Raw genomic sequence first — 26,812 nt, 5'->3', positions numbered from 1 at the left:
CTGGAGCTTTAGACACACATGTTTTCCAGTATCCTGATGTAGTTTTTTTCTTCAGTTCAAGTCAATTTGATTTATGCTTTTTTTCCCCTTTTTTTTTTTTTTTAATATCAAAACTTTTTTTCTGTTGTGGCATTTTTGTAATTTCTTTCTTTTTTAAATTTACCTTTACTACTACATCCCATGTCCTGCTCTACTACATAAATGTATTTTTATTCTGTTACCAGGTGGTTGCCAAGCAACATGATGATATTGCATATCAAAATATTCACAACTATAACATCTGATGTAAATGAGATGCTACTGTTGTGAAACTGAAATGATACAATGCTTGTATAAGGTGAGATAGGTGCATAAACACAAAGTGTGTCCTTTTAGTTGGTCAGTAGGTAGTTGTGTAATGTGATTACACCATAGTATCTGATATAGGTAAGAACTTATAGGGGCCTAAGATGTACCTGTGTGCCAAGTTTGGTTGATTAACTCCTGATTGTGTAGGAGTTGGTGGACAGACAGAAACTATGTATTTTACAATAAGATACATGTTTGTCATTGCTATGAAATATTTTCTGAAATACAAATGACTTTTTCTTTTCCCACTGGCATGAGTGGACTTCCATACATTTCTCCTGTTGCCTTCTGTAGAAATCCCCACCTGTCCGTCTTTAAAGAAACACTGAGGAAAGTCAAAGTGCATTTCTAATGAGCCGAGATGGGTCCACAGTTCTGCTGTTTTTGTGGACTGGATGCAGCTGAACAAACACACAGTGGGCCGAGTGAAAGGAGATGTGGTTGACGGTGATCCATACATAGTCACCTGAGTTAAGCAGGGGCGGGTGGGCTGACAAGTGCTGGGGTTGAGGAGCGAGTCTCTGTCCTCTTCATCGGGTTTAATGCTGGTCTATTTAGCAGCTCCACTGCCTTTTTCCCCCATTAGCTTCTTTATGTTGTTCGGATTTGAGCGTAGCGTGTTTTAGACCTGCAGAGGTAAAGAAAGAAAAAAGTGCTTAGTTATTGAGTGAGACACCAGGGTGTGTGTAACACTGTAAATGTACCTGGGTGTCTTTTCTGAACTCTGTCTGACTTGAGAGGAGCTCCTAAATTGCACTTCAAGTCTGGAGTAGATCCCCCCTGCAGGCTGTAACACACACACACACACACACACACACACACACACACACACACACACACACACACACACACACACACACACACACACACACACACACACACACACACACACACACACAGAGAGAGAGAGAGAGAGAGTCCGGAAGAAAAACAATCCAACATGAGGCAGCTGCAAAAACAAGGACAGCAGGTCTGACAGCTCAGCACCAATCTTGACCACATGATGTGAAGAAAGACAATAAATCCTGGTCAAAGTCACATTTCCTGCACCCTGACAATCAATCTCATTTTAGGTGTACAGTAAATAAACAGCCACCTCTTTAGTATCCTTGGATTTACTCTGTTCCTGGTCTCCAAACCTCATCTTTGTCAGGTAGCCAATGATCTCCACCATGCGGCGCTGGTCTGGTTAACATGCAAAGAAAGTGGTTAATGCAAGACTGAAAGAACGTAGTCTGACTCAGTGGCTTAAAATAGAAAAGCATCAATGAGTCCTCCTTTACCTTCCTCTCGCTGAGCGTCCTGGTTGTAGCGCATAGAGCGAGAGCTGTCCCACTTACTCTTCTGGACGCTTACTCTACAACACACACAAACACCCACAGAGCGAGCACCAGTTAACTTCAAACAGCAAACACGAGAAATAGATTATACGTTTTTTCAATCAATGTTATTGATCCAGATTTACAGCAGAGAAATTCGTTCAGATTATGTTGTTATATCAGGTTGGTGCCGTACACTTTCAGCCCCACATGGAACAAACAGGCACTGAAAAGGAGCAGCTTCCCCTTAACCACAGAGTATTTCCCAGGGTGAGTACCCAGCTTAAGGGGACTATCTCCAGTTAAGTGTGAGAACAGGCAGCCAAGGACAATGTCCTGACCTGATTCTCCACACCTTACCTGTAACTCCTAAGTCAAAATAACTTGTGCCTGTGACGACAACCAATCAGGACACAGAGCGCCTTCCCACATGCAGTAAACATGGCGCAAACGCAGACTGAAGGAGAAACATTTCAAAACAAAACACCGCAACACACCTCTGACCAGTTGCTGTTGACATTCTTGCTACCAGAAGTCAGATCCTGCTAACTTCCACATGAAGATGGCAAAATGATTACTGACTGGGACTAATGTGTCTCAGAACAGTCACTATATCAACTTAAAATTAAACTTTATTCATATAGTACCACATCCCAACAACAGTGGCCTCAGGACACTTTATACTGTAAGGCATATCCTACAATAATACAGAGAAAACTCCAACAATCAAATGACCCCCTTCAAGTAAGCACCTGGTGACAGTGGGAAGAAAGAAATTCCCTTTTAACAGGAAGAAAACTCCGGCAGAACCAGGCTCAGGGAGGGGCGGGGCCATCTGCCACCACCGGCTGGGCATGAGGCAGGAGAGAAGAAACTGTGGAGGACAGCTTAGATTGATAATAACTAAGAATTAAATGCAGAGGGGTGTATAAACACAGAGAGTGCAAAGAGGCGAGTAAAGTAGAAACAGTGCATCATGAGAAACCCCAAGAGCCTAAGCCTATTGCAGGGTAACTAAGGTAGGATTCTGGGTCACTTGATCCAGCCCTGACCATAAGCCTTATCAAAAAAGAAAGTTCTAATGTTAAAACCAGACTGGTTGGGCTGAAGGTCGGAGGTGGGTTTTGTGTCGCTATTTCCCTCACTGCCGGATTTCAAAAATGTCAGTTTTGATTTTTGTGAAGGAGTCTGAAGCCACTGACTGGCATGCAGTCTGTTGATGTCTGTTTTCAAATTGATTTGGATCACTTGGAAACTCGGCTGAGAAACTACAAAAACATTACCTGGTACCAAGTACTACCACTAGAGCAGGGCGATATGACCAAAAATATTTATCACGATATATATTTGAAAATTTGCAATAACGATATAACTGACGATATAATTGACACTAGACAAAATACTTTACAACTCCACAACTTTATTAGTGGAAAAAAAATCAATGTATTTTCACTTAAACAAGCAGCTGTTTTTTATGTGCATTAAAGTTATATAAAAATTTAACAGTGCAAAATTTCTTGCTGACAGTTTAACCAAAAGGTATTTCCAGTGGAAACTGGCCGACATATCCTCAGCATAACCATGTATAATATCCACAAAACTTAAAAGAGGTTATACACACACAATACGGTAATATTATGTTGAAGCACAGTACGTATCACTCCGCGAGGCTCCTGCCTACGATAGCCGTAATGCTCCGACAATCCATCAAGCGGTGCGGCGTCGTAGCTTAGCAAAGTCGTACTAAAACATTTGACAGATTTTCGAGCGCCGTCTACATAAAATCGTTTCGAGGTCAGTAAACACAACCAGAAAAATCAAAGGATTGATTTTAAGTGTGCAGTATTTTCCAAAAAACACGGTAATAACGACGGCCCGCTAGCATGCGCTACCAAAAATAGTGCTTTGTTGTGTATCTGACGGACGAAAGCTAAACCAGTTCCACACTGAATTTGCAGCATTTTTACAAACAGTTCTGGTTCATCCGTTTCATTCAACGATCGCTTTCGCCCTCATTCTCCGTCGCTGCCATGCTTTTTCCGCCATGTGCGTATGAAAACAAAGGCACTGCGCATGTGCGTTTTACCCAAATTCTATCGCGGTATTCCATTTTCTTATCGTTGCCCAACATTATACCAGTATTACTGTGAACGGTATGATATGGCCTTAACTACCACCTAATGGAAAACCCTAAAAGCTGAGCTCAGGGGATCCACTGGTTTCTACCCAGGACTGGTTTACCTGTTGTAACTGTTTACCATCACCAGAGGGCACCAGCTGGTCTATGGGCTACTATCGTTCTCTGTGGCTCTTCTGCCACAGACAAGATCCGAGTCATGCTAGACAAAGAAATTTTTAATTGAAGTGAAGTCTGGATAGCTTGAATACCCATAATGCTTTATTCCTTCTAGCCAAATATGCAAACAAACACAGATGTGGCAACATGAATTCTGTTTCAGTCGGAGCCACGCCCAGTTTTAAAACACCAAGACTGTAAAGGCAATGACACACCCCTCACAACAGGACTTCAACAACAAGTTACTGAGAACATGGTGGCTTCATCCATCTTTTCTATACAGTCTATGAATGTGATTAATACAAAGTGCTGAACCCTTATATTAGCTCCAGCTACATTTTAAAGAATTAAACTTCAATGCACAGCTACTGCTTAGCAAATTTGTAAGTAGGATAAACATGTAGATCTACTCACGTGAAAGGCGTGTTGTCCCTGGTCTGTGACTGAGGGAGGAAAAAAAGCACATTCTGAAGACAAAATAATGAATGTTGTAAAATTGAAGTAAAAAAGATAAGCAACAATTATGACAGAATATCTAAAAGGAAGTATAAGTCAGTGTGTGAGATCTTTTTATGGACACACAATAAGATATTGTGGAGTATCAATAATAAATCCAGCTTTTTCCTGTAGGATGTCTACTAATATCAGATATGCACCAAAATGCTACAAAGTCAGTTCTGTATCCATATTTAGGGCATTTCAGTTATTTATGAGACCCAGCTAAAAACAATTCATCCTGTTGTAGGTTACAGATAAGATGTGTCAGATATTTGGGTTGAACTCTGCCGTGTTTGACTCCACTAAGGAGCCGCAGTGAAATATTCATGAAACTGCTGACTCACTTTCTCAGATTTTTCTTTGCGTTGGAAGTTTGGCGAGGACAGCTGTTTTTTCAGAGGTCTGTGAGCCTTTTTGGCCTTCTTAGCAGCTGGAAAACAGAAAAACAGGATGAGATGTAGTGAAGGACTGCAGCGCCATCTGCAGGCTGAAAAGAGAAATGCCTTCAGTTTCCATTCTTAAGCTGTGAGGACTGACAATGAAATGTTAAAAATAGATGAGGTGGTGGAGATGAGGGTGGAACAGCGGTGATGTGCTATGAATAGATCGTGTTTCGTCAAGTGTCCTCATTTTGCTTTAATCACTTAGAGGCGCTCGGTGACGAGAGGATTGCAGGACTGTCGGGTTAAAGGAAATGAGTAAGCATAACATTATGCGATCATTAGTCAGAGCACATGGTAACATGAAGCCATCACGTGATTAAAACCAGTCAGTGATGAAAATAGGATGACTTTGGGTTTTTCAGCTCTCACACTGCCAACATCAAAAGCTACTTCTGATAAGCTGCCAGTTCAGCCCAGTATGTAACAGCCATGTATGTAAAGTTTCAGCATCTTGTGTTCTAAGCTGTCAGTCAAACCTGTTTTGAAGACGAATAGGTGTGCCACTTTTTTCTGTCCAGCGATTCGTATTAAAAACTTAACGTCTGAATTGCTCCTCCTATTTCTAAGTTCTAACAATATCTCTTCTTAAGCTCTTTATTAAGACCAGAGTAAACTAAATGGATGAATGGACACTAGAAACAATGCTCAGAGAGTAAAGTATCTCTTATTTTATGATGAGCCTCATCTATTTGAACGACGCAGTGTCTGTTTTGTAAATCATCAGCCTTTTACATCTGAGAGGAAACAGTCAGCTTGAGGCTTCAGAAAGAGTCATCCCTACAGCTGCAACACCCAATACCAGTATACCTGGGACTTCTGATCCTCTCAGAAGTACTACCTGATGCAGCTAGTTTTGGGTACTATGATCACCAAGCATTTAAAAAAATCTATTAGAGGATAATAAAGTGTTTTCACTAACTTGGCCAAAAAGAAAAACATATTTTAGCATATAAATTAGCACTCTCTTCTAAACAAGTCCTTCAACATGCTGATGTTAAAAATATAATAAAAGGCATCTATCAAATTGTTAAAAGTACTAATTACAGTGTATTTTAATTGTTTCTAGTACTTTAATTCTAGCAGTGTTTTGTTTACGTAAAAGACAAAATATGTAAAACAATTAATAATGAATGAGTCTGTTTAATGAAAACACTTTACGAAAGAGAAAAAAAATATCCAGCTGTAACTATAGCATGGATCAGCTCAGTAGTTGAGATCACAGCTCACTGCGAGGAAAGTCTTTATGCTGGTACACAAATGAGCCTCGAAACTGCAACTAAACTGTCACTGCGAGGCAGAGCTGTGGTGGTAATAAGGACAATGAAACCTCTGCACAAGCATTTTCCTGACAGGAACAGATCCATTATTACTATTAATATAAGATTATTTCATGTATCACAGATTATCATCACATATTATTGTTACTTCCTACATCCACCTATGAAAGTACTAAAGAAGAAGCTGAAGGCTCCAAGATAAGCTCTTTGTCTATAGAAAGGATGTAGCCCTGAATTTATGAGACAGGTAAAGATACCAAAATACAAAAAAAATGTTTTTTTAAAAAGCTACATGAAAATGTAAATGTAACACATGTATAAAATATATAGAATTAAAAAAAACATAAGAATACAATAAAAAAAGTTAATAAACATAAAGATCTATAAAAATATGTACAAAAAACAAAATATGTACTGAACTCCTGCTTTAAACATGTTTCCCAATGAAGGTAAATCAGATGTTGTCCTGACTGTGTGACTAAATTTTGTGCTGAACGCATCAAAATCAGATTTTACTTCATACACCTTTTTCAGGGTGACATTCAAGCAATTTGTAAGCACTATCAATCTCCATCTTCAAGCTTTTCCAGCACATTACCAAAAAAGGATGACTATTTCACTTCGCATCACCTCAGTCAGATCATGAGAAAGGCCAAATTAATAAGTCTTCTCATCAGATATTTATGCTTCTTTCTTACGTGACACAAAAGAATAGGAGACAGATGTTTGCTTGTCTTTTTTCATTCATTCAAAACTAACTGTAAGATGCTTAACTACATTGCAGTCTGTGTTGCTGAAGTCCTAAATTATCACCTTTAAAGTGTTTGTGCTAATAACATCATGTACAGTAAGACAGGCACATAGAACAGCACTGACTGGGAGAAGCTTTGAACAGTTGACATACTCGGTTCAATTCAACATATAAGACTTGAATGCACAAGCATCTTTCAAAAACCTATTAAATCTATCATCTGTGATATTATTATATACAATTATAATGTATTGTTCATCTCCCTTAAACAAACAGGCAGCCTTAAGGTATGAAATATTCATTTGTCTACTGTTTCAGTGGCTGATAGTGTCCCACAGGCCTTAATGTGAGTTTGAGGCAATTATGTTTAAGTTGTTTAACGATAAACAGATTTTGAATGAAAGCGAGGGAACTTCGGTAGCATAAAAAAGTCTATATTCTTTGTGTCCATATGGATCAGCCATATTACCATTATTTCCCCGTAAGGTTGCCAAAAGCACCAAGTTAATACTTGAAAAAACTGCAGCAATACACAAAAATATAATCAATATTCTATTTATTCGGTGACAACGCCGCTTTTAGCCTTTAATCAGAAAGCCTTAAGTTGGCTAGTTAAGCATCGGGCTAACGTTTAAAGCGTTCACTTTGGGGAAGTAACTCGCAATACTGCTACTGCCGTGTAGTCTTGGTTAAATTCACAGCATATTACATAAATTACCCTGCAATAACTAACTGTTATAATAGCGGCACCGTATTGCATCACACTGAGTACATTTCAATCATTTATCCCGGAGTTTGCTAGCTAGCAAAATAATAAAAACAATTCCAAAATTAGCATGTGTAACGTACACACTCGAGAAAATTATTTACTAGCACTTACGCAAACTCCCCCATTGTGAAAACGTACAAATCCATCTTGCAGACTCCTTGTATTTTTCGTTTTCCAGCAAACACTCATTAAAACGGCAACACCGGACACGTTAGTGCACTCACCCCCGACTGTTCGGGGAGGGAGGGGGTCACACATTGAAGAGACAACGTGCAGAGCTACAAGGCAGCCGAGGCAGAGAAATGTTGGTTTTAGACTTCTGTATCTGATAAGAAAACTATTCAAAATCAGATAGTGATTTATGGTGAATGAAATACGGTTACAGTTTCACGAAGTTTTAAGCACCAAATCCAAGATTCTTCATTACTTTATACAGAAAAGCTGGACATGGTATGCAGAAAAAACAACAACAACAACAAAACAAATACAAATAAACGAAAAAAAAGTTTTGTAACTGTCAGTTTCCTTTTAAAATTCTTAGTGTGAACAACATTACACAAACAACCACGTGTGTGCGCATGCGCGCATATATTAGAACGCTTTGATTCCTTGTGATGCGGCAACTTTGCTTTGATCCTTTCTGACGTGGCAACTTTGCTTTGATCCCAAAACACATAAATAGGAGCGCCCACCTATTGTACTTTATCGCTTAACGGACATTGACCTGACAGCAACAAAAACCCTTTCGAGAAGTTTTGAGAGCATTTTATGACAGAAACCAAACCAAGTTCAGTTTTGTTTCTCACCAATTCACAAAACAAGCAGACACGTTACACCATGTCAGCCAACCCATCCTCTGGCTCAGATGAGCTTGAAATAAGTCGTGGATCAGAAAAATTCAACTGCAGTTTCCAAAACTCAGTTGAATTTCCACAAAAAGAACATGTCAACACCTCAGCAAACCCATCTTCCTCTGAAATATCATCTTCCTCTGAAGATGATTCTGAAATATCATCTTCCTGTGAAGGTGATTCTGAAATATCATCTTCCTGTGAAGGTGATTCTGAAATATCATCTTCCTCTGAAGGTGATTCTGAAATATCATCTTCCTCAGAAGGTGATCTTGAAATACCTGAAGGGACCATTTTGGGAGATCACCACGTGGTAGAGGCTTTCCTTGGGGAAGGAGGCTTTGGTGTTGTGACCAAATGTCGCAATACAAAAAACAACCAAACTGTGGCTATCAAAGTCAACAAGGGCAACCCTAAAATTCAGCAACAGGCAAAACTGGAAATTTTCATCCTGGAGCAGCTGCGACGCTTGGATCCAGACAGGTGCAACATTGTTGAATGGAACGGCTATTTCCTCGATGGAGAGCGTATTTGCTTAAATTTCGAACTCCTCGACCAAAGCCTGTGGGACTACATAGGGGACCGGAAAAACCAGGGTCTCCCAATAAGAGAACTCAGTCCCATTTTGCATCAGCTCGCAAATGCTCTGTTCCACCTGGGTTCTGTGGGAATAGTGCATGCTGACCTCAAATCTGGAAACATAATGGTTGTGAATCGCCATGAGTCTCCCGTCAAAGTCAAAGTTATAGACTTTGGCCTCGCACATCCCGCTTCTGCACTGATTCCTGGTCACCGTCTGGGGACGGTTGGTTATTGTGCACCCGAGGTTATGCTTGGCATTCCATGTGATGAAGCAATTGACATGTGGGCTCTGGGGCTGGTAGCTGTGGAGCTTGCTACAGGGGTGCCTCTCTATCCTGGGGAAGACAATTATGATGTTTTGAGATTCATAACTGAAACCCAGGGTCAGCTACCAGATCATCTCCTAGATTCTGGCTTCTACACTGATTGGTATTTCATCGAAGATAACTACAACAAACAGCGCTGGACATTTAAGACCAAAGAACAATTTCAATACGAGACAGATTATCAATCCAAGGAAACTCGATATATAAAGCTTAAGTGTCTCGATGACCTCGAAAAACTAATGAAGGTTAGGCGAGGACCTGAAAATGGCCAACAATTACTTGTCAGGCTAATCAAACAGATGTTGGCCTTGGATGCAAATCAGCGCATAACACCCTCAGAGGTTCTGAAGCATCCCTTTTTCAACACTGGCCTCTCAGGGAGAGCCCCCTGCACTGACATGAATAGCACAGGGGGAGAAAACCTTGTGCTCTCTCAGCAGCCTTCAAACTGGGAAAGTCATGGATCGCAAAAATTCAACTGCAGTTTCCAAATCTCAGTTGAATTTCAGCAAAAAGGACACGTCAACACCTCAGCAAACCCATCTTCCTCTGAAGATGATTCTGAAATATCATCTTCCTCTGAAGGTGATTCTGAAATATCATCTTCCTCAGAAGGTGATCTTGAAATACCTGAAGGGACCATTTTGGGAGATCACCACGTGGTAGAGGCTTTCCTTGGGGAAGGAGGCTTTGGTGTTGTGACCAAATGTCGCAATACAAAAAACAACCAAACTGTGGCTATCAAAGTCAACAAGGGTAACCCTAAAATTCAGCAACAGGCAAAACTGGAAATTTTCATCCTGGAGCAGCTGCGACACTTGGATCCAGACAGGTGCAACATTGTTGAATGGAACGGCTATTTCCTCGATGGAGAGCGTATTTGCTTAAATTTCGAACTCCTCGACCAAAGCCTGTGGGACTACATAGGGGACCGGAAAAACCAGGGTCTCCCAATAAGAGAACTCAGTCCCATTTTGCATCAGCTCGCAAATGCTCTGTTCCACCTGGGTTCTGTGGGAATAGTGCATGCTGACCTCAAATCTGGAAACATAATGGTTGTGAATCGCCATGAGTCTCCCGTCAAAGTCAAAGTTATAGACTTTGGCCTCGCACGTCCCGCTTCTGCACTGATTCCTGGTCACAGTCTGGGGACGGTTGGTTATTGTGCACCCGAGGTTATGCTTGGCATTCCATGTGATGAAGCAATTGACATGTGGGCTCTGGGGCTGGTAGCTGTGGAGCTTGCTACAGGGGTGCCTCTCTATCCTGGGGAAGACAATTATGATGTTTTGAGATTCATAACTGAAACCCAGGGTCAGCTACCAGATCATCTCCTAGATTCTGGCTTCTACACTGATTGGTATTTCATCGAAGATAACTACAACAAACAGCGCTGGACATTTAAGACCAAAGAACAATTTCAATACGAGACAGATTATCAATCCAAGGAAACTCGATATATAAAGCTTAAGTGTCTCGATGACCTCGAAAAACTAATGAAGGTTAGGCGAGGACCTGAAAATGGCCAACAATTACTTGTCAGGCTAATCAAACAGATGTTGGCCTTGGATGCAAATCAGCGCATAACACCCTCAGAGGTTCTGAAGCATCCCTTTTTTCAACCCTGGCCTCTCTAGGAGACCATCCTGCACCAACATGAATAGCACAGGGGTATAAAAACCTTGTGCTTTCTCAGCAATCATCTGATTGTCTGGGTGTCCAAAACTCTAGGGAAGCTAGCAATTCTTGTGAACAAAAGCCCAAAGTAATAACAACAACAAAAACAACCAATGAATATGGTCTTAAACTTAGGCACAATTGGGCTTAAAATCTATTCACTAATCACTCAATATTCAAAGCGGAGCAGCAGTCAACTTACCATCACATCAGTCCTTCGATCAGACCTACAACAAATGTCTTCCTTCTCTCACCCCAACCGGTCGCAGCAGATGGCCGCCCCTCCCTGAGCCTGGTTCTGCTGGAGGTTTCTTCCTTTTAAAAGGGAGTTTTTCCTCCCCACTGTCGCCAAAGTGCTTGCTCATAGGGGGTCATATGATTGTTGGGTTCTCTGTATGTATTATTGTACCATACAATAATACCATCTACCATACAATAATACATACAGCCTTGAAGTGACTAATGGTGTGATTTGCTGCTATATCAATAAAATTGAATTGAATTCAAGATGAATTTGGAACTAATTGGAAATAAACTGGATATTAATTAATTAATTTGAGCATCAAATAATTGTTGTTTGTAATTCTTTATAAATATAGTGCTACTCTTTTACTGTTTAAATTGCTACTGTTTAAAACTGACTCGTTTATTCATTCACTTGAGCATAAAAACACACACACACAGACACACACACACACACACACATATACCAGTCAGTGCTTACATACTAGGTCTTTGCCCTACTTTTTCATGCTCACTGGTACAAATGCCTGTTACTAGAGCTAAATGCTCTCAGTGTACTCTCACAGTTATCGAACTGTACAAATGCATACAAAATAACGCTCACGTAAACATAATTGTGCACTAGTTTGCCCACCTTGCTTCTTAGAGAGTTCCTCTTCATCCCCAACCTCGTCTTCAGTGACCTCTGACCCTGTGGTGTACTCCTCATCCTCTGACAGAAGAGACTGCTGTCTCTGAAAGGGCAAAGGTCAAGGCTTTTAGACACACACTTCTTTCTCGTCTAAAGCAACATTTGCAGGTTCCTCATTTGTAATTTTCAATCATTTTAAAAAAGTAAGCAGATATCATGAAAAAAGAGTGTCCTACCAGCTGAAGACTCCAGTTTTTCAAAAGGGAAAACTGGTTAAAGACACAAAGTAGACACAGTAAGAACACAGAAAGGCTGAGGGCAGACAGACAGAAGCACACAGAGAAATGGGAAGTGTGCGACTTACGGTGCTGCCATCTCCTCTCAGAGATCTGAGGACTGTTGGCTCCAAGAGAACGTCACAGTCCTGAACTTTTTCTGCACTGGACTGGCTCTCCTCAGCACTGACACACACACAGGAACATTTGCAATTAGTGCATCGATAACACACACAATGAAAAAGAACATTGTGAAAGAATCCTCACACACTCACCCCTCTGCCGATGGAGAGTTTGACACACACACAGCATCTCTGTGCAGCAGCAGGTCATTGAGGACTCGGGTCTGGGCTGAAGTCTCCTCGTCACAGTTCTCCTCATCGGGCACATTCACTATGTGATCCCGCGTCTTACAGCCCTGCACACACACACAAACACGAGCAAACTGGATCAGGATTTCTTCTGCAGGGTAAATTTGGGTGTTTGTCAATTTTACCCACCAATCAGAGAGATGTCAAACAAACTCTGCTGCAGCCAGAATGAGACTGCTTGCACAGTGTTTAATTAACATGCACCACGTCACAGGTGCACGCAAATGAGACGAAAACTGTCTTTAGCCTGTAACCACAAAACTGTGGGGGCCAACATTGGAAACCTGAGGGATGTGGCCTTGGAAGTGTTTGCTGAGCTAATATCACATCTGTACACAGACTGAGTCTGCTTAATTTCTGTTCCATATTTAATCCTTACTCTCAGGTTATTCTCCAGATTTTGCATTAAAATTGTCTTGAAGTCCCAAGTTTTCACTGATTCTTCCAATGGTAATTTGGTAAATTGTAGAAATATTTTTATACTGTATTCTACTCTGCTGCTGAGACTCTTTCTACATTGGAAAACGCATCTACTAGCACACAGGACACACACCAAGCATTTCTGTTCAATCAGTCAGACTAATTTCACTTTGATCTACCGACAAAATGAAGCAATTTCCACATTTTATTTATTAGGCTTTGGGGCAGTAACCTTTGAGCCTTTATAGGGCGCTATAGTTTAGATCTTTATATGACTTATGACAGGGTTAATGTTTAAATGGATCCAGTTTAAAGTTTCAGAGATCTGATGTGCAACCATGTGTAGCATTCTGCTACAAAGTTCTTAATAACATTCTGGGGAAAAGTCACATGACCTGTGAACCACCACTTTTAGATCAGTCAGATGCTACCAACACCACCAAGTCCAGATTATAGAACGATATCCTGGTCATGTTGAACCAGCTGTATGCTACAGCAATGCAGCAGAAGCAGCATCAGCTCAGTGTGAAAGAGTACTGCTCCACTTCATAGTGGTTTTAATATGAACTCAGAGGCTTAAGGGGGTAAATTATTTTCCACTAACATATACTACTACAGTGGTGGATGCTCGCATTAAGCATTTCATTTTCAAATAACTATGTCAACGCATGTACGAGAAATTCCCGTGAGCCAGAAGTTCAGGCTTAAGCCTGATCTACACACTCAATTCAAGTAGTCTTTCTCCTACTCTTGCCTCTGAATGATGTCAGTGCTGTTTTTGAGGGGCAGCCACTCAGAAGAAGGTTGCCGTAAAGGACAGAGGATGGCAGAACAGCTTGTTTTAGACGAAGATGAACTAAGGAGCTGTACAAGTATATCGGTATCGGATAAATATGGATTAAGTGAGATATGCCTATAACTGACTTATGCCTATCTATATGTCCTCACATTTACTTGTCCTGTTTTATCAATAAAATGTGTGTTAAATGAACTCCAAGTGTGAAGGTGCCCTAAGAAAGTAAAGGCAGTATTAATGCATTAAGCATTACCTTGCACCTAGAATAGGTAAGTGTGTGTGTGTGTGTGTGTGTGTGTGTGTGTGTGTGTGTGTGTGCACCTGCATACCTTTGGTATCCCAGTGGGGTCAAAGCGGAGAACCCGCTGGTTGCAGCACGGATATATTCCTGCACCGTGCCAGCCTCTCTCTGTACCCATGCCAGGGTACAGGACGCTGTCTGGGTGGTACTTGCACTGCGTCAGCTCTGCACATACAAACACCTACACACACACACACACATACAAATGATTTTTAAAAGTATATCCTGCACGCACTCTTACTCTGTTCACTTTCTCTTTATTATTCATTTTGCTCATTTGTGCAACACACACACTATAACACTCCAACCTGCTGGCATCGGAAGCAGGTGAGGTAGTTGATGGTACCCCAGATTCTCCAGTAAACCAAGACCCAGGACTTGAGCTCCTCATACAGGCCTGTGATGTATTCGTGCACATCCCAACTCTTCTGTCTGCACACACACACACACACACACACACACACACACACACACACACACACACACACACACACACACACACACGATCACTCACACACTGTGATCAGGAACTCAGCCAATCAAGTAAAAGGTTAAAGTAAAAGGTTTAAAACAGCCATTAAAACATGCTGCTATACCTGGTGTGTGTATAGATGATTTCTCCACGAGCGTCAATATTGATTTTGCCCGGAACACAAGAAATTTTCCTCTCTGTGTCTTTGGTCAACAGCTTAAGGCACAGACCACACCTGGGATGAAATGCAAGGATGACAAAGAATATCAATTAAATTAGCAGAGAATATTCACATGCTCGCTACACATGTCAGAGCATAAAAAGAAACACAATGCAAAAATAAAAAGCTTATACTCACCTGTACAGAGTTGAGGCATTTCCCGGTGAATCTCTGTTCTGGTAGTTTGGGTCAAAGAGACGCTCAATTTTTTTTTGAAACAGTTTGCTTTGAGGGTGAAAGACAAGAAAGGATCAAACTTGAGCTGATATTGCATATATCTTAATAAAAGGTTATAAAAGTATAAGCCACTGTTGCTTTAGTAAAATTATACCAGGTGCTTTTGTGACAGTAGCCTTTGTGCTTGTGCTTCAGTTATTTAATGCAACACATGCAATATTTCTTTTATTGGTGTTATATGGAGAAACTGTAACCTGACAAAACTTCAGCGTAGGAATCATGTAAAAAAGTCTGACACTTCCTAGATCTTTAGACTGAACTGGCTAAAAAGAGAAGTCACTGCATTGTTCTCTACATCGAATCTGTGGAGCTTAAAGAGACCATCTGTCTGCAGCTGAACTGCTGCAGCCATCATAGTGTTACTGACAGAACTTTTAACTTCTCTGTGATCATTGAGAATTCAAGGAAATATACTATTACACTGGCAGATGCTCATACCAAAAGCTCAGGCTTCAGTCAGCGCTGAATGAGTTTAAGTTTTGGTTCGTGGTTATTTAATTAACATCTTTCTTTGCCTGTGGTCTTCATTTGTCTCAGCTATAGTTACTTTTTTACACTTCTCCCTGTGCATCTTTTGTAGATTTATTCCCAGTCTTTTCCTACTTTTTTCCTGTCCCACCTGTTCCTACCTGTGTCCCATTTCCCTACAAAGTCTCAGTGCATATATTTGTCTCCATCCCCTGTCTCCATGTTGTTCCTGGTGTTGCTTATCTGCATTTGAGTCCTCATTTTGAACTGAAACACAACTGCATTTAATGGCAGAAGAAGATGTTCTCTGCGGTTCGAACCTTCTGTTTGCTATGTGCAACAAATCAGAAGCAGTTAGCACAAATGGAGGGGTAAGAAGCTAAAATGGCTTGTTTTAGATTAAGACTAACCCTAACTGAGGGTCCACGCCGAGGCCCGGCGTTAAAAAAGGATTATTTTGAAATGCAAATGATGCAAAGCTGATTCACAGCTTTGTCCAAATATTTGTATTCACAGAGACCCAGAATACAAATACGGTGCCGAGAATAAGCAAAGCAGCTCGCCCCTCTTACCTTTTAAACTTGTCTTTTTTGTCCCTGATGTCGTCGGCCTCATTGTGGCTGAAGAGTTCAGCGATCCGTGTGGCCAGGTTGCTGTTTATGCAGTTCATGTTGCAGGGAGTAGCCACAATGGCACTCATGTGCTTGTGGCAGTACTGGATGCACTCCTCCACCTGAGCCAGACGCATATACAGAGCACTCATCAAACAAAAATGGGAAATGTCCTTTCAACAATGCTCCGTCCAAACCATGTCAACACTTCTTTAGCAGTTCTAGCTCTTCTGAGTAGTGGTGAGAAAACACTGCTACCGTAACTGCACGGGGGCAAAAGAACATCTGCACTTTCATGCAACACTAACTTAACAAAGCTCTGTGTGTAGGCCTCTTGTTTTTTTGTGGATTAGGAGCAATTACCCATTGTTACCTTTGAACTATCATTCTACACACTGCCTGCGCCTTACTGGGCAAATGTGAGACTTTTGCACCTTTGCTGTAACATCTTTTTTGGATATATCTAAGAAAATGTGTTCACAGCTGAAAAACAAAAGGCCCGATGCACATCACCACACCTTGCGTCACATGTCACAACACTTACTAACGTGTCCATCTTCAAGAACTCGGAGGAGATCAGGATTGAGATCACATTGCTGGGCTCTGTAACCGACAAATACCACATGACCAACCAAGCAAACCCCACGAACGACAAACAACACAGAACACGCAGCCAGTGACGCACCAAACACACACCACGTTTAGTGACCAATAAATCAAGCGCCACAGGTGGTGTAAATGACAGCTCAGGGATGTGTAATAATGTTGATTGTTTTCTGTTCTTGTTTCTTTTTACCAAGTCGGGGTTTGTCCTTGTTTCCCTCTCCTGCTGAGTTCCTCCTGACGTAGTTCATAAGCCAGTCAAAGATCTGCACGTCACAGTGGACTGAGATGTCAACTTCCTCCCACCTCTGGGGGTCCACAGATAAATATTCAGCAAAGTAACGCATCTCCTTGACCAGAAGATCTCTGGGACAAGTGAAGTCCTGCTTCAGGTTCTTGGTCTCATCGCACACATGGATGACCATGTTGGGACTGTAGGGAAAAGCCAAAATAATATTCAATCATATTCATCCACAGGGTGTGTGTGATTAACGCTGAAAACATTTCCACTTTAAGATGGAGTCATGTTTATAGATTCGATTTTCAAAGGATGTGTGAGGAATCTCTCTTAGCTCGGTTCACTGTGGTATGAAAAGATATCTCCCAGCGTACTCTCGTGGTTTCTGAGGTTTTTCATCCTCCTCTGCTGACACTCCTTTCTCTTTCTTCTCCACAGCAGCACTTCTTCCTGTGGACTTCAACTTGGACCCTGTACACAAAAACGTTGGAAAAAACAAAACAAAAGTAAGGTTGTCATGCAGCATGAGAACAAAAATCATACTACACCCCTCTAATTTATTAGAGTCTTTCAATTATGTGTTTCATAGGGGCCTCGGAGCACTTCCGCAAGCTAAATAGCTGTACTGGAACTTACACCATCATGTAACCCATAAAAGAAATCTCTTATTCAAAAAATGTTTATGTGTTTGTGTTTATGTTAGTTGAAGTTTTCAATTTAGAGAAAAAAAGGATTAAACTTAAAATATAACCTGTGATTAGAGTAGAATGACATTTAAACTGCTTATAGTAATTCCAATCGATTATACTGTAACACATAAAATCACATCCAGAATAAGTATCTGGATGATTTTTGTATTTTTGACTCTATACACCATCTGATTGGTTCTGTAACTCAAGCTAGCAGGTCTAATTAAAATGCAGACTTAAGTTACAGAGGGTTTAACAACAGGATCACATTCATTGTTTAGGAATTGGAGCTATTTTTATACATTTATACATTTTTGGTTACTTTTGAGAGACACTCAGAAGTAACTGGACAGCATTCCTCATTATTTGATGACAGTTCAAGAAAGATATATGGCTTCCCATGTCTTTGGACTGTGGAAGGAAGCCAGCATAAAATAGGAAAATATATAAAGACCAAAAGTGGTCAAATTATATAAATAGGTTTCATAATTTCATATTTACTCAGCACTTTCTAGTAGTATGTAACAAGACAATAAATTATGTTATTATTATACTTATGTTTGCCTATTACGCTCATTTCCTGTGGTGCGTTTTTATTCTTTAATTTCACGGTGCAGCCCCCGAGTTTATCCACTGTCTGAAAGATTATTGGTTGCCTCTTGCAAACAGAAGGTTTGAACAGCAGGTGGGTGGGGCTTCTGTGCTCACAGCCAGAACTGTGTGCCTGAGATGACCAAACTTAGTATATCCTCCCTCACTGACATCATGCAGAGCCAAAAGTGTAGGAAACTGTGTGAAACAGCATATTTCGAGCAGTCTGAAGCCTGAGCTTGTGGTTCCCAGGGTTTAAACGCACACATACAGCTCTTGCTCCCCATGTACAATGAACTGTGTACTGTCCACTGTGAAGTTTGAAAGACATGAGTAAAGCTATCGATAAAACCAGTTCCTGCTGATTAAACTTATTGAAGGTTTTATCTGTGGGTGAAAGTAACTGACCTGTAACTTTGCTGCTGCTGCTCTGGCCGCTTCCTCTCTCCACTATGTCCCGAGTGTCCAACAGTGTGGAGAGGAGGTCTGACGGGGAGCTGCTTCCTTCTATCAGGGCATTGCATTGGTTATCCACATGAGGAAACCCCCCCATGCTCTTCAGCTCCTCAAACCGACGGGCACACTGCAACACAATTGCATCAGAGCCACAGAATTATTTCTCATTAAAAATTCAGGTCTCTTGTTACTAAAGCATGGAACGAACTATGGGCGGGATGGGATGGATGGAGAGGCAGGATGGATGAAGGGGTTCTAGTTACCCAGTGATCCAGTTACCTCCTTAGGAGTAAAGCCTGGTACTAGCTTGGCCACATTGTCCCAGTTTATGGGCTGGGGCACACCCCACAGGGAGCCCAGCACCATGTCCAAAACCAGGACGTTGTTGTCGTAGGGAAAGTTGTTGTTATCCGAACAGAAGCGACTCATCTCTACACACACAGAGGGCAGGAAACAATAGGCAGCAAGTCAACAATAAATTCCTTCATCTGTTTGATCATCATAGCCAAATTAGAGCTGAAATCACTGTGCAGTTAGCACCCATTTTAATTGCCTTTAAGCATTCTGCGCATAGTCAGCACATAGATTAATACAAGAGTGGCGTGATTGGCATTTTTTTTGTAGCAGTATTCAGACGTGTTATTGCAGTTGGATAAAAGCTGTGTTTAAGTCTATTAGTCCTTACACTAATTGCTCTGTACCGTCTGTCTGAGGGCAACAGGTCAAACAGGGAGTAACCAGGATGTGAGTTATCTTTTATGATGTTTTGGGCCTTTTTAAGACAGCGGGTGTTGTGTAGATCTTTCAAAACTGAATGCTTTCAGGTTTTGGACTATTTGTGAGGTAAGTAGAGTGGGCCAATAGCGTCTGAGGGACCGTTTTGTAGCCCAGATAATAAATTGCTGGATAAAAGGAATGGACCAGTTGTGAAACTGTGCACCACTGCATAAAATAATAAATTTGGCCAACTACTGAGACAAATGTTGTTTCTTTCTTTAGTATGATTTGGTTGTTATGCCTCAGAAACACATTTTCATTGAGAAAAAAAATGAAGTTTATTGTAAAAGACTTTGCTTGGCGGCTGAACTTGCCATTCACTACTATTCAAAGTTCCTGTGTTTTGTTTTTCTGTTATTAAATGCATCACAGGTTAGAGCATACTGGTGACTATGTATGAGCTGAAAGAGGAGACTGATCATTCATGTACTGTACATGATACGGGTAGATGCTGTACGTTTATGGGATGCCGTAGAGGCACAGATTAGGGTAGGCCGAGTGCCTCTGCCCTCCTGCTGAATCAACATCAGATGCTTTCAGGTCACATTAAAATCCTCAGATTTCCTAGGACACACATCCAACAACAGAAATGACACTTACTGTTCTGGTCTGTGAGATAATCCTCACCGTCGTCTCGTACAATCTAATAAGCGGGTAAATGTTTCATCTCATTGTGCGTGTGGATGATGCTGATGCTGCGGTGTTCTCCTACCGGCTAATGCTAGCTAAGTTTGCGGGACGGGACAGATCTGCTGCCTTCAGGTACTCCCTGTAAATATCAAACGACAGTCACTAGTGATGTGGTCCGTCCTATTGCGTCATACCTTCTGGTGGGATTTACACCGACGTATTTAGCTCTCTCTCTCAACGCGTTTGAGCACGGTGGCTATGCGATGACATTTAAACCAAAGGCGAAAGTGAACTAGAACATCAAAAATGTGCCTTCAGGCTCAACTCTGCCTCAGTAATTCCGATAGCCATGGAAGGTAGCATTAGCTTCTAGCTAGCATACAGTTAGCTGAGCAAGTGGCTACTTAAATTGCCGTATGTATGTCATTAAGCCGACAACACAGAAAATGCTATCGGCAGGTTACACTATCAAAATACTACATAAAAATCTACCCCCAGAACACTTTCGATTAACAAAACGCGTTTATTCGGTCTGTATCTGCAACGGTGACTCGTCACTGTTGGCGCAGTGCAGCAGGCGTCCTGTTGCTTGGAGACAGTGGTCGCAAATCAAGTGCTTCTGCCATAAAGTCAGACTTAAAAACAAATTAAATGAAATTATATTATACTAATATGTCATTTAAATTAGCATAAACTAAACAGTTAGGTCCAAGTTTTGAAATTGAAAATCTTGACAAAATTTCTAACATTGTCACTTGATACCTTATAGCACAATGGACAAAAACGATTTTTAAATTATTTATTTTCATAATAATCATATTAAATATTCCAAAAATTTCTGAATGGTAACTGTTGAAAATGTGCAAAATTCGCCCCTTTCTTATTCTGAATAGATCAAATTAACGTCACAGAAAACTATACAGAAACCCAAACATGTGAGGGTCAAAACAAAATGTGATCACATGATCAAACAAAACACCTTAACTGTGTTCTTACACTGTCCTTGTACACATAATGTGCCAGTGCGCCTAAAAACACATTTTAGAATACTCATTTGTTTATTTTTGTAAAAGCTTTGAGTTTAAAAATAAAAATTCAGCTCAGATTTTCAGACGCAGTGAGCCTTGTGCATGGAAACAATTCTTGGCAAGTAATAAGAAGGTCCATACTGCGTTAAAAAAAATTGAATCGAAAATTACTTTAACAGTTCCTGATGAGGTCTGTGGATTGTCCACCACCCCAAAATATGAACTAACAGCAGATTATTAGTTAAGCTCCAGAGTTACACACTGAGCAAACCGCTGTTATGAATGAACATTTATGGACACAAAGATCATGGATCAGTCTTTTCAGGGATGTTAAGTGGTGTGTTGGAGGGCATGGTGGAGGTGGATGATCCCTGATTGAATGAAGCAGGTGTTTCCCTGTACGCTGACTCCAGAAGGTCCTCTGAGGAAGCCGAGGCAGAAGAAGAGGCTGAGGCAGAGGCAGAGGCGGGGTCCGGGGTAAAGCCTTGGGCTCCAGTTGTCTGCATTTGTGCAGCCAAGCTTGTTTGGGGTTCCTGTGTGTTCGCCCGCTGGGCCTGAGCGAGCCTCTCCATATCTGCGGCCCGGCGGCCTCTCCTCTTGCCGAGGATCTTAACGTAGTTGGCTGGGATGAGCCCTGTGGTCTCACCGTCCACACTGGCCAGGAGCCAGCCACGCACACGGGGCTGTAGCTCTACACACGAGGAAGAGGAAAACACTGTGATAGTTGTAAACATGGTGCACGCTCACACAAAAGAAGAGCCCTCATCTGTTATTCCCAAGATAAGGAAAACAAAAATAGAAGGTTTTTGGTCAAAGCACTCAGAATCAAATGTCCCGCAGCCAGTAAAAAGCTCATCACCTTTAGGAGCGAGGTTGAGCATCTCTCCAGCTTGCATAGAAAGCTCCTCCTGAGAAGCAGCTGTAAAATCATATTCTGCTCTGGCCACCACGTGGTCGTCCTCCCCACTTGCCCAGTTAGTGTCTAAATCAAGCAAGGAAACTGAATTAAAGACATTCATAATTTTAACTTGTTTTAATTAAAAACAAGTCCACTTGCTTTGTACTGTCAGTTGTAAAGTGACTAATGGCATATGGAGCTATGATACCCAATTTATTTGCCACAGAGTTACAGAAAGGCACATGATGTCATACAAGCAGACTCATCTTTACATGTGTATTGCAAACAACAAAACAAAATGTATCTTTATGAATATGTGAGTGCTTGCTGTTCCATCTGCAAGCCTTACCTTTGATTTCAGAGTCAGCAGTGGAGCTCAGCTTCCAGATAAGGTAGGGTACACCCAAGACTAGAGCAAAAAACATTAAGATGGGCCAGGATTTAACTGCCTGGTCCTCCATCTCTCTGGATGATCTCATACCAGTGGCCTCACTGGGGTTGGGCCACAGGGCTTCGACCTCAGGGTCTAGCCTCCGCCCGAGCAGCTTCTGCACCAAGCGGTACAAGTAGTGCAATGTGCGCACCAGAGCAAACTTTGACAAAACCCGGGTGAGGTGCACGCGCAGTCGTGTGACGTGGTTGACTACTTCCAGTACGGCACGGAAACCGTTATGTAGCGCAGAAAAGGTGGCGTCCATCATCATGCTTATTGAAGCAAACGCATGGACGATGCTCTCGATGGACTCAAAGGCACCGCGGCTACTTTCTTCTGCCTGCTGCACAAACCTGCTGGGGGGGACGTCTTCAAGGTGAGGTGTGTGTCTGTATCCTCCCAGGCTGTAGCCGCCACCATAGCCGCTACCATAGCCTCCACCATAGCCGTAGCTGTAAGGACTGTAGCCACTATAGATGGAGCTCCCATAGGGGCTGTAAGATTGGGAGAAGGAGCTGTAGGATGGACGGTAGGACTGCTGGACCTGACGAGGGGGCACCGGGGGCGCCATCCTGGGCAGGACAGAAGGGCCAGCAGAGGTGGAGGAGCCTCTAGCTAGTCCCAAATCTGTAGATCTGTTTGGTGACAACATAAAGATAGAATATCAGTAAAATCCACCCATAATTCATTGCAACATTAATTGAGCAAAGCATTAGTTCAGAAACGTCATGGAGTCAAGCTAAACCACAGTCCACAAACTGCTCAACAGCTCAAATATGTAAATATGTAAGAAAAATTGTGTACGTTTCTGTCCTGTGTACTGTTTGTTTGTATATGTGTCTTTCTGGCTGCTGTTACAACCAAATTACCCCTTGTGGGACAATTAAAGGATTATTCTATTCTATAGAGTGGCTCTCTTCCACAGCGTGTCCTTTGTCCTTTCTCCCTCCCCTCAACCCCAACCAGTCCTCAGAGGCTGCCCCTCCCTATACCTGGTTCTGCTGGAAGTTTCTTCCAGTTAAAATGGTGTTTTTCCTTCCCACAGTCACCAAGTGCTCGCTCAAAAGGGTTGTTTTGATCATTTAGTTTTCTCTGTATTACAATAGGGCCTCCACCTTGCCGTATAAAGTGTCTTGAGGTGACTGTTGTTGTGATTAATAGTGATGGGACGTTCTGTATCGAGGCTTCGGAGCGTGTGTCGAGTAATGGAGGGGGCGTTTCCGCGAAGCGCGTATCGAGGCTTGCTTCATTTATGGGAGGAGCTGAAAATGATGACGTCCGAAGCCTCGCTGCCCGGCTGTACCACGTGACTGGTTCATGAAGTGGTTCGAACTTTGCCGCGAGATATGACAGCGATATAAACCCCTCAGACTTCATTCAAAAATGTGGGTGTTTGATGGAGAGTTGCGGTTAGTGAGAGTTTGGAGACCGTTTGGAGGTTTATGAGAGTGAGGAAAGTCAGGAGAGAATGGAGCCAGCTAAGAAGAGGAGGATGTCCTCCCCTGTGTGGGAACATTTTGATCTTATTCCTCCCAACAAGGTATGTAAATTTCTACAGAAGATGTATTTTCATGATACTGATGGTGCAATACAATTTATGTTGAGCTGTCTTGACTTTTGTACAAGGTGAAGTGTTTGCTATGTGCCAGGGAGCTGGGATATAACAACAACAACACCTTATCCATGCTTAGGCACTACAGAGCTTTGCATGAGAATAAGGGGAACACCGATTGTGGAGCAAGACCAGGTGAGCCATCAAATGCAATGATAATATAGGATGCAGTAATGTTACTAAATGATATAACAATATTATACAACTGTTATAAGTTACGTGTGTGATATTTATATTTGTGCTTTATCTTTATTGTCTTTCCTCAGGAGAACAATCTCAAATAGATGAAGACCTGGTCAGCATGGTGATTGAGGACTCCCAGCCATTTAGCATTGTGGAGGACAAAGGATTCAAAAGATTTGTTAAATCATTAAATCCTAGCTATGTTCTCCCCACTAAAAAGGTCATAAAAGCAGTGAAAATTTAGTTTTTACAGAATAAAATGTGAACAGGCAGGACTGAGGCTCAAAGCCTCAGTGTGTAGCTGTCCATACCTCAACGTTACAAAAGCACAACCACTGTCCACACCCCAACCACACCTCACCTCACAGTAAATGATCATTTCCATTTCAAGCATTTCCAAATAATCATTTCCCATACTGCCACTATAAATATACACAGTATACTGCCATCACTACAATATACGTGTTTTACACACTCCTTTTGTTGTTGACATTTACAGGCTGTGTGCAAAATGCCACACTCTTCAAATTCATGCCAGCTATTATTTTTACGTCCAGTAGGTGTCCTGCTAGAGCAAATGAAGCTTCATGAAGCTTCGCGTTGGGGTGAACCAATTGGATGAAAAGCTTCAGTGCTTCATGGGGCTTCATCTGCCCATCACTAGTGATTAATGCTATATACATAAACTGTAATTGAATTGAGTCAACTCTTCCTCCCGTCTCATCTCCAGCTCTGCTACTCTTCATCTGTACAGACTGTGGAAAATACACAGTAAATTCACAGTGCCGCTCACCATCAACCAGCAGCTACCGGCAACTTTTAGCATGGGATGTTTTCTCATGTGAGCTGACGTTATGAACCAGTCAACACACCTCAAATATCATTATCACAGCTCTGATTGTTCAGCTTCTCCAATCTGATGACCATATTCTCTTAACCTTAAAAGGATATGTTGATATGTCCAAAAAAGATAAAGATGTGTGCAGATTTAATTCCATTTCCCCCCTTAAAGTGGAAAAAAGTGTCAGGTGGGGGGGGGACTGATTGAACTGTGATTGTGGAATTTGCCTCACACTGGTGCGTTCACTATTGCTTGTTTGAGAATACTGCTGTATATACACAAATGCCAGCGGACAGCATAAACAAACTGTTGTACATATATTTTTATAATTATCCGAATATAATAATAAGACAATTAAAAAAATATGACTTGCAGCAGCAAGCGGAGGAGTTTAATCTTCTCTGGGTCTTGTTTACGAGTTTGGGGACAGGTGAGCAGAGGACTGACAAATGGAAAAAAACCAAAAAAAACAAGAGCTTCTCTAAGGGTGGCTGGCCTCTCCCTTAAAGACAGGGTGAAGAGTTCAGTTACTCGAAAGGGGCTCAGCGTAGAACTGCTATTCCTTCACACTGAAGAGAGGCAGATGAGACGATTTAGGTATCTGGCAAGGACGCCTCCTAGGTGAGGCGTTCCAAGCATGGACAACCAGGAGGCCCCGGGCCAGACCCTAGACGCTCTGCAGAGGCTATATCTCTATATGCATTTTCTGCAGGAAATTATCGGGCGAAGGAACTGAGTTTGTTGGCAAACAGCAACAGGAAGACAGCAGCTACATTTTCTTCTGAATTGACTGTTAACAACTACAGAACAAACAAAAATGCAATTCAAATATTTCTGGGGCTTTTATTAATTTCACTTGTTAACCAGAATTGCAACAAAACAAACAAACAAAAACGCTCAATCAACAGAAGAGAGAGAAATCTAGCGAGACGCACTGCCTAGGACACGGCCTCAGAGGACCAAACTAGCAGTTAGCCACTTATACGGCTGTGCAGATAAATAATTAGTTGCCGTTTTTGTTTTTGGGGCATTTTTAATGGCAACCAATTACTCTTACAATCGCAAACACGACTCATCGTTTTGCAATAATTTTCACCATCGTGTCAATTATTAAAACAAAATGTCAACTGTCGTCTAACAACTCCTGCACGAAGTGACAGCGACAACTTTAGCATTTCAACTGCGAGCAGCTGCAGCTGTAAACACGAGGGACTTCTCGCGACTGCGGCCCCTCCGAAATTCGCTCACCTGTAATTTAAAGGTGCACCAACTGAGCCAGGAATCCGCCTTTCCCATGGCCGTGTCGGGGGCTGTGAATCCATAGCAAAATATATGTGCACAGTACACAAATAATATAGAGCCCTCGCAGAATCTCCTTCCACTACTGCCTACCCGTATTTCCTCTTCTTCTTCTTCTTTCTTACAGTTATATTGGCGGTTGGCAAACAATTGAAAGGTGCATTACCGCCACCAACTGGTATGGAGTATGGTCTGGAACGACGACAAAAAAAAATATTCTCAAATCCTGCCAAACAGGTTCCCCTCTTTTAAAAACTGAAATAAGGCCTGATAACTTTTACTTCCTGATTCCATTCGCAACAACTCAACCAGATCCAGTTTGATTTTTAGGTTACTCCGTATTTCCACTTCT

At 41.7% G+C, this 26,812-nt stretch overlaps 3 protein-coding genes across 3 annotated transcripts; 1 reads left to right on the top strand and 2 right to left on the bottom strand.

Annotated features, from left to right (window-relative positions):
• Positions 1–343: 343 nt before the first annotated feature.
• sanbr (SANT and BTB domain regulator of CSR) lies at positions 344–19,188 on the bottom strand. The gene is made up of 20 exons (XM_085369575.1): positions 19,039–19,188; positions 18,712–18,886; positions 17,398–17,494; positions 16,979–17,217; positions 16,727–16,785; positions 16,144–16,304; positions 15,005–15,091; positions 14,771–14,881; positions 14,483–14,606; positions 14,203–14,355; positions 12,562–12,704; positions 12,376–12,472; positions 12,248–12,280; positions 12,015–12,114; positions 4,806–4,891; positions 4,378–4,406; positions 1,632–1,705; positions 1,445–1,533; positions 1,053–1,135; positions 344–976 (listed from the first exon to the last, which is right to left on the bottom strand). The coding sequence occupies exons 1-20, from the start codon at positions 19,186–19,188 to the stop codon at positions 940–942; spliced, it is 2,127 nt and encodes a 708-aa protein (XP_085225701.1). The 3' UTR covers positions 344–939.
• Positions 8,539–11,097, top strand: LOC146620367 (uncharacterized). Its single transcript, XM_085369817.1, has 2 exons — positions 8,539–9,943; positions 10,097–11,097. Exons 1-2 carry the CDS (start codon positions 8,539–8,541, stop codon positions 11,095–11,097), a joined length of 2,406 nt encoding a protein of 801 aa, XP_085225943.1.
• Positions 19,189–21,041: 1,853 nt separating the features above from the next.
• On the bottom strand, positions 21,042–26,553 carry pex13 (peroxisomal biogenesis factor 13). Its single transcript, XM_085369574.1, has 4 exons — positions 26,410–26,553; positions 22,442–23,160; positions 22,054–22,176; positions 21,042–21,885 (listed from the first exon to the last, which is right to left on the bottom strand). The coding sequence occupies exons 1-4, from the start codon at positions 26,481–26,483 to the stop codon at positions 21,500–21,502; spliced, it is 1,302 nt and encodes a 433-aa protein (XP_085225700.1). The 5' UTR covers positions 26,484–26,553; the 3' UTR covers positions 21,042–21,499.
• Between the last annotated feature and the right edge of the window lie 259 nt (positions 26,554–26,812).

Source organism: Diplotaxodon limnothrissa, linkage group LG13 (assembly GCF_057381915.1).
Source record: "Diplotaxodon limnothrissa isolate DT_005_m linkage group LG13, D_limnothrissa_male_GT1.1, whole genome shotgun sequence".
In the NCBI taxonomy this organism is placed as follows: domain Eukaryota; kingdom Metazoa; phylum Chordata; class Actinopteri; order Cichliformes; family Cichlidae; genus Diplotaxodon; species Diplotaxodon limnothrissa.
This window is presented reverse-complemented; position numbering and strand designations above follow the sequence as displayed.

Excerpts from the sequence above, each read along its gene's own strand:
- LOC146620367 (XM_085369817.1), top strand. The coding sequence starts at position 8,539 with ATGTCAGCCAACCCATCCTCTGGCTCAGATGAGCTTGAAATAAGTCGT. Across the intron at positions 9,944-10,096 it reads ATCGCAAAAATTCAACTGCA|GGACCATTTTGGGAGATCAC; the intron begins GTTTCCAAATCT and ends AAATACCTGAAG.
- sanbr (XM_085369575.1), bottom strand. The coding sequence starts at position 19,188 with ATGAGTCGCTTCTGTTCGGATAACAACAACTTTCCCTACGACAACAAC. Across the intron at positions 18,887-19,038 it reads CAGGCTTTACTCCTAAGGAG|TGTGCCCGTCGGTTTGAGGA; the intron begins GTAACTGGATCA and ends ATTGTGTTGCAG. Across the intron at positions 15,092-16,143 it reads AAAAAAGACAAGTTTAAAAG|CAAACTGTTTCAAAAAAAAA; the intron begins GTAAGAGGGGCG and ends TCACCCTCAAAG.
- pex13 (XM_085369574.1), bottom strand. The coding sequence starts at position 26,483 with ATGGATTCACAGCCCCCGACACGGCCATGGGAAAGGCGGATTCCTGGC. Across the intron at positions 23,161-26,409 it reads GGTGCACCTTTAAATTACAG|ATCTACAGATTTGGGACTAG; the intron begins GTGAGCGAATTT and ends GTCACCAAACAG. Across the intron at positions 22,177-22,441 it reads TGCTGACTCTGAAATCAAAG|ACACTAACTGGGCAAGTGGG; the intron begins GTAAGGCTTGCA and ends TGCTTGATTTAG.